The 12,707-nt window shown below is 31.3% G+C and overlaps 1 protein-coding gene across 1 annotated transcript; it reads right to left on the bottom strand.

Annotated features, from left to right (window-relative positions):
• Positions 1 to 10,791: 10,791 nt before the first annotated feature.
• On the bottom strand, positions 10,792 to 11,997 carry LOC144835444 (uncharacterized; the record flags this gene model as incomplete). Its single annotated transcript, XM_078690529.1, has 1 exon — positions 10,792 to 11,997. A coding segment is annotated over one exon (1,206 nt), but the record flags the coding sequence as incomplete, so codon positions are not given.
• Positions 11,998 to 12,707: the final 710 nt, after the last annotated feature.

Below are 12,707 nucleotides of genomic sequence, written 5' to 3'. Positions count from 1 at the left end.
GCAAAAAAGGTAAAACTGAAATAGAAAATGAAAAACATATGATATTTCTTTGTAAAACAATCCAACCAGTCTGGAGAAAGTTTGATTTAATGATTGTAACGTGTTTCCCTGCAAACGAAACATGCCGTCAATTTTCCAGTTGGATATAAAACATTGTTACAGGGAATACTAACAGCAAACTCATAAATGAACTTATTTCTATTTTCTATTTTTGTATTAATAAGTCATGTTTTACCTATAATAATTTATTAAAGGAAGAAAATGTTTCACAAACAATATGGAATGTATACAAAACGGAACTTTCCAATTTAATCAAATATGAAAACGCATGTAACTTTATCAAAGCTGAACAAAAATGGGCTAACAAAAAAGAAAAACTGTTAGACTTTTTTAGTACGTTTTGATAGTTATAAACATATATCTATGCTCCTCCGTAATACGACGAGGATGAAAAAGATTTGCTATCCAATTGAAGTTGAAAAATACCATAAAAACCCCAGTGGTCTAAAGGTTAAGAAAAATCTGCATATCAAACGAACTGTTCCGGTTTCGAAGTTTTACATCCGGGTATGAAGCGTCTCACATACACACAGAGCCAAAATACTATTTTGGACTTGCACAGTGTTTGGACTCTAACCTTACGGTTTTCATTAAATAGATCATTCCATGCTATCCATTCTAAATACCTTATTTTTCAAACTTTTGCATTCTTCTTACTCATCTTATTCATTTTTGTCTTGGTGAAAAGGGAGGGTATTTTATATTCCTCCCCTGAGTTTATAGCCTCTCTACCCGAACACGAACACGAGCTTTATAGAATAATGACAACTGTCAAACGTTTTTAATCAATTTTTATCGTCTTTTATTGGCATTATGTTAATTATTTTATATATTTAAATTACTTTTTTTAAAATGTAAAATAACGAATGCAATGTTTTTATTCCTTTTAACATTGTTACATTTAAACGAAAGGAAAAAATATGCTTAAAAAATATAATATTTATAACAGAGTATGATAATAAAAGTGGGACGAACTCTCAAAAGATCAAAAAAAAAGAAGATTCAGATGAATCCCAAACCAGCCCTTTTGATACGCTCTTAATTTTTGGAAAGTGAAAGTACTACAGGTATCTTTCGTATACGCGAAATGGATTATCATTAAATGATTGGTTCTTACTCTAATTAAGATTATAATCGCGAATGATAGTTCAAAATATGCAATGTATTGTGATATCCACGCAAGTAAATGCTGTGAAAAAAAACTAGGAGATCATTAAGCGTCCGATATAATGCACTATAAAGTATAAATAACCCATCATGATAATAGGTATATTAGAGGCTGTAATGTGTTTAAATATATAAAATCCCTTTTTTCCATTATAAAAAATAGATATAAATTTGTAAAAATGTAATATTCTGCCTCTTTCGTAAAAAAACAAACTAACAAACCGCATAAACTCAAATTTGGCCATTGCCATGGAAATACATGTGTGAAATAAAAAATACTTCATATTTGATTTCTCTCAACACATATATAGCCATGTGCAAAATTTGAAAGAAATCCATTTTTTTGAGTCTGCCACTATTTTTGATATTTTCTTACAGACATGGCTCTTAATTAGTGTAGGTTTTATAGCTTTGTTATTGTATTTTTCAACGGGCGCTAATGGCGTCTCGCAATTTCTAGTTACTGTATATTTTAAATGATTATTGTTGGCCGTTTTTGGCTATACTAAATTACAATAATTACCATTTATTGTCTTTATGCTTCCTGTTTGTTTGTTTTTTTGTTTGTGTGTGTTTTGTTCTGTCTTTTTGTTCTTTTTTTTTTCATTACACACAATTTTTTACATTTATTGTACCTGGCTTGCCTACCACAAGTGTCAATTTGGAGTAATCCAATTGATGTATAACTTCTAGGGCTTTAGCCTCTTCTTTTTAGTATTTTTTAAAAATTTGATAAAGTTTTTTTTTTTAAGCAGAAGTATATTTATTATTTATTTTAATTATTTATTTTTGTCAAATGTTAACGTTTTATTTGAAAGAAGAAGTAATAAATGTTACTTGAAATGAAACGAATTTATAAATTACTATTGACTATTAAGAAAACAAATCAAAAAGTTTATTCATATCAACGATATTTCAAAATTATTTTACAACTCTTTATAGAGTATGAAAAAAAATATTTACATGTATGTGTTATTATTAACTTCTTTATTGTATTAATCTATTAATCAATTTTTCCTGTTGTAATTTTTTGTGGTCATTTTTAGATTTTATTTTGCATATGTTTTATGCACACATTATGTTTATGAACAAGCTCTATTACAAAAAATGATTTTATTATTATTATTATTATATTATAACTTATATTATCAAGGTTCTATCTTTTATTTTTAAATGAATCACAAAAGTTTGAGACGTGTCAGTCTGTAAAGCTGTGGACAGAGATAAAATCCTTTTTTTTGTATTATAAATAAAGCATGGCCTCCTGAGCTCCATTTGATTCTTTCAAAGTTAAAATAATATATATACTAAAAGGAAAATAATATGTGTTACTAAGTCACATATCCATGGTGATTGTGATGACCGACTCTATACTATACCTGATATTACGATACCATCTGAATTAAATATTCAGCCAGTGTGCAAAAACTTCTGGATACTATTTAAGTTGATTATCAATGACTTACAAAATTTAGCATTCCTATAATGCTAACACCTTTTTAATGTTTATATTATATAATGCTTTTTTTAAATAATTACAGCTGTTTTTAATGTTTATATACACATTATTATACATGGATAAAAAGGTTAAAGAATACACAAAAAAAGAAAGAAAAGGGAGAATTATATTGGATAATAAAAATTTAAACAGATTATAAAGATGCAATATTTAGAACAACAACAAACATTGCGGATTGAATTGTGTCTTGTTGTGAATGAATGATTTTTGGTCTTTATTTTGAATATTATATGGATAATGATATACAACAATGACAAAAAAAGAGGATTATATTTGACAACAATGATCAAATAGATTATGAAGATTGTAGATTTATGACAACTACTGTATTACATATTACTGATTAACTTGTATTAATCATGTCATTGAATGAATGAACAAAAGTGCTGGTTCAAGCCACAAAAGAGAAAAAAAAGACAGTGCTAGAACCCTAGTGCATTTAATATCGTGTATAAAACAATGAAAGAGTATAAGAGCATGATGTCAATACAGAAAAGAGATTAGTGGCTTTCTGTAGTTTGCAACGCCCTTTTCATTAATTGGGTACATGTGTTAATAGAGCATTGTCACACATTGCATACAAAAACAAGTCATGATATTATTTTATGCTCACAAAACTGAATTCAGAAGAACATCAAACATATAATTCTGAGCAAAACTGAAAAAAAGTAGTTTCTATATTTATTAAATTGCTTTAAAAAATAATTTGGGATTTACACTACCCATCTGAATATACATACACCTTAATCTGAATACCTTATCCAACATGATTACAGTGTTTAAACAGCGAATAATACTATGCCTTTGTAGATTCATTCCATAACATAGTTTCATTCCATTAAAACTGCAATAGTAACATTATCGTTATAACCTATATAACCTACCACTTTTTTTAATAGAATAAACCTAATGCTATCATCTCTTTAACTATTTAATACACAATAACATCTTCCCGTCTATGATAGTGCAGCGTGTCAATCACAGCTAAAGACACCAGTTGTACACCTTTGTGTCTTATTATCCAATGCATTCCAACACAATGCTGCTCATACACCACCTATATTATTCTACTTGAGCTTGCTAGATCATCATATAAAAGTGCATTATGATGAGATCAGATTGTTTTTATATAATTGTCCTTTATTAATAATTATAATATTGACAACCATTCTGATGTTTGTTCATGGTTGTGCAGAGCCATGATAAATACAATTGTCACAGCTTGAATAAGGTAACAGGGAGAAAATTAAATGAAAACCTTCCTCAATAATATTTCTCTGCTCAAATGCTGGATTATAATGAGTTTTTAATATTAAATGTGTCCATATAATTTATTGTTTGTCAAGTAGGTCTTTTACCACACTGATGTTTAATGTGAAATGGTTAAATGTATTCAGAGTGAGATCTGACAATGTAAATTATCTTAATTAAAATCATTACATTAAAAACTTTCAATTGTATTTATATTTTTGTGCTGTTTTTAAAATACAATTGCAGTCTACCAAATCATGGAGCTACAGTATAACGCTCAATGAGACTAAAAACTGTTAACTTATGATGTACACAGCCTATTTAATACTTAGTTGAAATGCCATTTTAGACATTTTTAACCATTGATTCATTTAGTGCAATTTATAAAACTTCATCAAAAGTTTTACAATGGTCATATGTGTTTTGATTATTTATATTACTTATAACATATTAATACCAAAATATATAGATAGTTACAATATAATAGCGGTGAAAAACATCATGTTTGCACAATAAACATTAAAATATGTTTATTTTTGAAAAAATAATAAATATAGGCCTAAAGAACATTTAACATTAAAAATATTCAATATTATATCTTCACTGTGTAAACTTTTTATTATGATCATGATTGAATTAAATAATCTAACAATATATATATTTAAAAATATATTTAATTATACACAATTATTAATGGTCATGCTTCATCTTCATCCAATTATCATGGCCTCCCTGCTGTTGCTTCATGTTGAAAAAAAAAAAAAAAATGGATCTTCATCCAAATACACATGTTCAACTAGGGGAGCGCTTATCTTCCCATTGGATCTTCATGAAATTCTCCAGGCCTCCCTGCCGCTGCTTCATGTATCAAAAAAAAAGAAAAAAAGGGATCTTCATCCAAATACACATGTTCGGCTAGGGGAGCGCTTTCCTTTCCATTGGATCTTCATCCAATTATCTTGGCCTCCCTAGGGGAGCGCATGTTCCACGAATACCCTCCATGTCTCCGGTCTCATCCATAATAGCAACAATAAATAAAATACTGTCTTTGGGGGCTTCTACTCATTTTATTCGCTCATTTGGCTGGTATAATTCCACAATTTACCTAACGATGTCACTTACATCCTTACTGATATACTTAATAACAACCATTTGATTTACTGGCTCCTGTGACAACACACTGGACCTTTAATACAGCGATGTCATATGAGTGGTATAGGGCAACATGATCAATTTGAAGTCGCGTCATTTTTTAAAAGTAGTTAATAGGCAGCTTTCAAAACACATGACGCGCCGTTTATCGAGATGCAAAAGACGGTGAAATCCTACTGCGTATGCGGTTTGTTCGGCCTGCTCATCACGAGACGGGATTCGACTGATTTGGCGTTGCCTGGAAGACACGACTTGTACTATTGATTGTATTTTATTTAGAAAGATATTTAAGAACTGTTGTGTGATGACAATGTCTTAAATTAGGCCTAAAGACAACTAGTAGGGAAATGCGATCATGATGAAACAGTTTATAATTTGTGACGTGAAAGGCATGCAACGGTATCCATGGTTGACTGACTTCCGTGTCTCGCGTCGCCACTTTGAAAGCTCTCTATTACCGTACCGGAAGTACCTTTATCAGGGAATTCCTCCTGATGGTCGCATTGAACGTGTGTTTACCAGCGGAAAAAGTAGACTACGATCTTTTTACCAATTGTTAATACGCTATGGGAGTGTCATTTCCGGCCAACTATAGGTGCCATTTATCATACATTTTACGTGCGGGAATACCATTTCCAACTGTCTGGGGGTGTCATTTAACAAAATTTGCTTCACCACAGGTCCCACCTGTGCCTCGTGTACTTGGTGACTGGTTGCGTCCCCCTCCCCCCTTTACTAGAAGGCTGGATCCGTCCTTGTTTATGATGAGCAACAATGCCTGTTTTCTGTGTGGTGAAATTAAAAAGAAGTAAATATGATTGCAACTTCATTCTCCTTGTACCTCCTTGTACACACCTTGAAATTAAATTGCATAAATGAATAATTAAATATCAAAATGAATAATATTAGTCCATCATGTACTTCATATTTCATATCATAAAACGCTACCAGGCACTAATAATAGAATTAGAAGCCAGGCATATACAGTAGGCACATTGGTGGGCTGGTTTGTCCTGTCACATCTGAACCGAATCGTCCTAAATTCAACTAGTTATAGTAGCCTAGGCCTAGTAAGTAACGTAATGCTAAACCTAACCTAGTGTTAATTACATGCATTTGGTGTTTCAAGCTTATTTTTGGCAAGATCGGCGTGCATGAGTTAGAAACATGAACCAACCATACTTACCACCCTTTCGATATTCAAAGTTTGAAATGGTGCGCTGAGCACCATGCTATCTCTCAATATTTGCTAGCGATGACCTCTAAGTGATCTGATTGTGATGCAAGATTTATCGAATGCAGCATTTGGCAACTTGTAAATAAATTGGTCTAAAAACACATTTTTCATAAAAATGTGCCGTTCTAACATCGTTTAATAAATAAAAGGAACTAAAAGGTGTCCCAGCTCAAAGTTAGTGTTCTCTCAAAGATACAACCATTCAACTGATAAAAAAACCAAACCACTTTTTTCAATAAAACAGCCTAAAACATGGTAGAACACTGGAGGCCTTTTGCCACCCCCTCCACAACCAGTTCCTGAGGCTGATTGTTTAAATTTTGTCACAAACCCCTTTTCCATTTCCCTATTTTTCAAGGCTGGATCTGCCCCTGGGATATATTCACAATTTTCACAACATAAATCTGATGCTATTTTGACACCAAGATTAGTTTGTGTTTTCTCAAATTTACAACCATTCATCTGACCTAGATTTTGTGTCTCATGACATGAAACGCGATACTCTAACAGTACCCATATGTAGCACATGTTTTTTTCACTCAAAATTAATTATGGTCGGGGTTAGCTACAGAATACTACGGCCATTTCTTTACACAGTGACATGTCGTAATAATTGGGCCTAGGACTAGGCCTATGTTAAATCTTAACATGGAATATATTGATTTTTCATATATTTTTTTATGTTTATGTCGGCGTATTTATAATTCGCTAAGCCAAGGTAGGATTAAATAATTTAGCGCAAGCCTAGGCCGCCGAAACTAGACTCCACTCCGATGTCTATTCGGTGCACGATGTCGTCTCGTCCGGCTAAATAAGGCTATACACTAACATGTGTCGTCTCCTACTAGGCCTAGCCTAGGTAGGATATTTTAGGCGTCGCCGATTTTAATTAAATTAGTTGCATTGTCCATGCGTTTTCTAAAAAGGCGATGACAATTTAGTCAGGTCGCTTAGCACTTTTTTTGTGCACTTCGTGACAAAAGCACCAAACTTGGCAGAAACCTTCTTTAGGACCTAACTATCAATTCTAGAAGGGGTGCCCCAAAATTTGAACAATTTAATGACGTCATAATATATTATGTAACTATGTAAAAATATCTAAAAAATATAAATTACATAAATATGTCAAGTTTAGTATCAAATCATAGCTTATGACATGTAAAATACCTCTAACATGATCTATATTGTATTTGTTTTGTCAAAAGTTAATATTAGACAAAATTTCAATTTTTATTAAAGTTTGATGACCTTCTGACCTCTAGTGTTGTCAATAATTGTTGGATTTGCAAAATTACACTTACCAAAATTTTGTGTTGCATATTTTCTGTAGGCGGTGTTATATAATCATAAATTATTAAGCTGTACAATTGTCATTGCTATCATGGATTTCTAAAAAGTAGACATACTAAGCTTTCCAAAATGTATGGTAGCATTTGCCACCAATTTGATACCAAACAATGTCTTTTTTTTTCCAATTGTCAAATTCATCTATCAAAAATGATATCTTTGCGATGCTATAGTTTCACAATATAATGACGTTATCAAAGCCACACCCATTATATATTACATAACTTTGTGGGAAAATTTAAGAAATCAAATTAATATGGCATGTTTGGTATTAAATTAAAGCTGACATGTACAAAACAATGGAACTATATAAAATATAATTTGAACAATATAATGATGCCATTACTTAAGCCACACCCATTATATAAATATATTACATAACTTTCAAAATTTTGAACTACTGTAGATCATTATAAAGCTCTGTCTACCACTATCAAACTTTCTGGAGAAATAAATGTGATGTGCACATATATGGTGATGATGATATTTGGGCATAGAGCACACTTTTTTTTGTCAAACTTATGTAGTGATAGTGTAGACATGCTTAAAATTGAGCAACATGACAGAAAGATAAACCGCAACAGGCACAGAACATGATTTTTAAACCACCCGGTGATATGCTGAAAATTGATTAATTAATTTGAAACAATAATGATGAGGAATATTTAAATTACAAATAAATTGATTGATATTTAGTCCTTATGACACTCAAATCTTAAAATATTAAACATTATAAAAATAATATTTAATATAATGTTGTTTTACTCTTCTATCACTTTGTTCTATATTTATTATTGTACTGCATGTTTGTGTCTCTGTTGTGTTTTTGAAATTTAGTTTTGAAATATATGAGAAACCCTTTCAGATTCTGAAATATTTAAAGTTATTGGTGAACTCTACACAGTAGGCACAAGACTCACAGCGTTAAGTTTGTTATCTAACGCAAGGCGTACAGTAATCCGTGGCATTAAAAGGCAAGGTGTTCAGACTATTATGTTACCTTCAAAATATATTGATTTATACTACTCTTACTACTTACCACTTGCTGAATTGCAATCTCACTGTACAGGTATGCTGTTGGCCTGCTAATTGTGGTCGTGTCTTTTCATTGGTTAAGGTTAATGCTACTGGCGAGGCGTAACAGCTGTCTAACGCTAATCCGCAGCCTAGTTCGCACACAAAAATATGTACGCTGCTTACATAACGCCACCGTGAGTCTGAACATACCCTAAGACACTGAACAGTCCTATGCATAAAAATAAAGGTGATTAATCAATGACTCCATCTGATAACTCCTCCACATAAAACTGAGCACTAATGACTGAGCAGATATATATGATCTCTCTATTAATAATTTATATTGATGTACACCTTATTATGTAAACAGAAATATCAATGAAAATTCATCTTCACTAAAAAGTTTTTTAAAGATACGCTACATTATTAGCAATTTACACCTAAATCAAGCCCTCTTGACCCTTTTCCAACATGGCTGCTGAAAAAGTGTGTCATCCAATGGAATAGTTTTTTTCCATCTGAATTGACATAGCAGCAATCAATCCTTCAATTAAGAAACCTTCCATTGATATCAACGAACTTATAAGCCAGTTTCAAGGTACCTACTTCTATTCTAGAGAGTTCTGTAGTTAAATTGTTTAACTACTGAATAATAATTTAAACGAACCACAATCGACCTATAAAGTTGCACATAGTACTGAAACGTCTGTGCAAACAGATATCCTTAATGAGTTTGAGTCTTGTGTAGTCATTAGACGTGTCAGCAATGTTCAACACTGTAGGTCATATACTACACTTTTAAATAGACTAAGAAACGATATAATATTAAAGGCAAAGCCCGTACTGTAGTTGATTCAAATCCGATTTAAACGTTTGTTTTGGGCGCATTTAAATTTTCATAGTATTTACGGACGTTCCAAACTGTTTGCTTCCTTATATTCCTATCTTCTTATTTTTGATTTTGGAGTGGGATTTAAGCAACACTGTTGTACAGTTTATAGTGAATAAATGAAAATAAATTTTGAAAATTGTGGTTTTATGACTTATTTAGCATTTATTTCAAAATAATAAAATTTAATATTTTGCTCAATATTTATAGCAGCAGCTTCATATTTTTTTAAAACTTGTTTCAATTATTAATTGATAATATTAATTGATTTGCATTAATTGATTATAATGATTAGAATTTATTACCGTACTGGAAGTACCTTCATTGGAACTTGCCCCTGACATTCACATTGAAAATGCAAAAAATGTTATCCTATTGTTTCAATGTTAGTGTTGTACCGTTGAAAAAAATAGGCTATGATCATATTTCTGTTTACTAGAATGCTTTGGAGTGTCTTTTCCGCTGTACTAGTGGTGCCATCTAGATGTGTCATTTAACAACATTTGCTTTAAATCCCGTTCCATTTTCAGATCCTGGCTAAGGCCCTGGACATTTGGGCAATCCCCTTAAGATATTCCTGCTACCGCCGATGTAAATAATTATAAGCATGTGAAACAAAATACTGATTATTGATTTTTTGAAAGTGGATATATTAAAAACATAAATATGTTGGTATCACATGGATGATACACACACAGTGATATATCTTTTTTTTTATTTATTTCATATTTCATGGTACCAAAAACAAGACCGACGCAGCGGTAACACACACACAAAATAAAAATAAAAATCAAATTCTGCAATTTACAATTCATTGTTCTAAGTAATTTAACAATGGAAAACAATTTATGGTAAATAAAGATAATAAAGATATATAAAGATATATTAAGTTGTCCCTATTGAACAGTTTGGTGATTAATCTACATTAAAAATACAAGAAGGCTATAAATTGCATAAATCTTCATTTTTCATGTTTTTTGGGGGGTAAAAATATCATTAATAGGTTTGATTTCAGTTTAAAAAAAAAAAAAACCATAAATGCACAACTTTCATAATTCAATACATTACATACACAATACCCAAATGTGAATATGTATAAACAAATATAAGCGATCAGATTTCGATCAGAATTGCCTAACATTTGTTTTCTAACTACCTATTTTGTCCGATATGTAACCACTTTTTCAAGTACATATCTATTTTATCATTTTTTTGTGCAATATGCCATTTCATGTTTTGGAGATGTTTTAGTTCAACTAGGAAGTATTTTAGTGTGACTGCTATATTTCTCCATTTACATCTATAAATATAGTATTTTCCAATCAAAATAATGAAATTTATTACAGAATTTTTTGGAAAACCCAGTAATATATGTTTTGCATTAAATACTATTTTCATATTTCTATTGTTCAACCAGAATTGGACGTCTTTCCAAAATGATATTACTTTTTTGCATTTCCAAAAAAGATGTTGCAAACACTCCGGCTCTTCCTTACAAGCATCGCATAATTCAGAATCTTTAATTTTAAATTTATGTAGTAAAACATTTGTAGCCAAGAACATATTTAATATTTTGTACTGAAAATATCTCAGTCTTGTGTCTATTGTACTTTTGTATGTTAATTTATATAACACCTCCCAGTCGGCTATAGGTCCAAAATCGTTTTCCCATTTGATACAGGTATGCGGAAGAACACTAATGCGATTAATTATTAAGCTATATGCAAGTTTTGTTCCTAATTTTAAATCCGATGCTATAATTACTTCACTTTTTTGTTTTAACATTATATCATAGTTCTTAGATTGCATGGTATCTCTCCATATTTTAGGAATAGCTACTATTAAACTATGGAATGTCAAAAAATCCACACGTGTATCATATTTAATATGAAACTGTTCATAAGACAGCATACTTCCGTTATCATTAAGCAAATCTTTAACTACTGTTATACCACTATCATATAGCATTTTATAAAAAAACGGTTCACCTTGTATTGTAATATGACTGTTATACCATAATATTTCATTGTGGAACGTTACAACCTCATTTATTTGCTTAAAATTAACAGAGTGCCAACATTTAATTACTTGAGATAAAAACAAATTGTCACTTATTCTATTGAGAATTGAGTCATTATGTGCTATATTACAATACCAAATCAAATTACCCCCAGCCGAGTGTAAAAACTCCCGCCATATGCCTTTCCAACGACCCCGGTTGTCTTCATCTAGAAATCGTTTTACCCATGATACTTTCTGTGTGTAGCAAAACGACTCTACATGGACCATTTTAAGTCCCCCCTTTTCTATTGTGTTTATAATTAGTTTTCTCTTTATTTTATCCGGTTTGCGATTCCAAATGAAAGAGTTTAAAAAATGATATAGGTGGATTGGTTATCACAGTAAACAAGAAAGTAAGCATGGGCACTATTAGAGTCTTAATTATCGTTATCTTGCCAATTGGGGTGAGATTTCTTGCTGACCAAATGTTAGTAAGCGTTTTAATTTTGTCAAGCTGAGGTAATAGGTTCAGAGTAAACAGATCCGAAGGATCGAGTGTAAATTTTACTCAGAGTAACCGTATCGGACCTTTTGTCCAAGTAAGTTTTTTTAGTTTGTTATCCTCTTCAAATGTATTTAGTATATGTTTATCCGATGCTATACACATCACTTGTGTTTTATCTTGATTTATTTTTAATCCAGAAATATTGGCAAAATTTTCAAGAACTTTCATAGTGCCCAAAATAGACTCTTTAGAACCATCGAGAATGACAACTGTATCGTCGGCATATTGCGTTAGTTTAATTTCTTGATTATTAATTGTAACACCTTTAATTGTTTGATTGTGGCGAATATGAGAAGACAATGTTTCGGCACACAATATAAATAAGTATGGAGAGAGAGGGCATCCTTGTCGGAGACCTCTTGATAGATTAAAAAAATTAGACGAATAACCATTATTAATCACACAGCTACAGGCGCCGGTATAAAACACATTTATCCATTTTCTAAAATCCTTCCCAAAATTATAATAGTGATATATCACTTTGTTGGTTTTTCTGTCTTGT

Source organism: Antedon bifida, chromosome 2, assembly GCF_963402885.1.
Source record: "Antedon bifida chromosome 2, ecAntBifi1.1, whole genome shotgun sequence".
NCBI lineage: Eukaryota > Metazoa > Echinodermata > Crinoidea > Comatulida > Antedonidae > Antedon > Antedon bifida.
The sequence above is the reverse complement of the archived record's forward strand: the minus strand, read 5'-3'. Positions and strand labels throughout refer to the sequence as shown.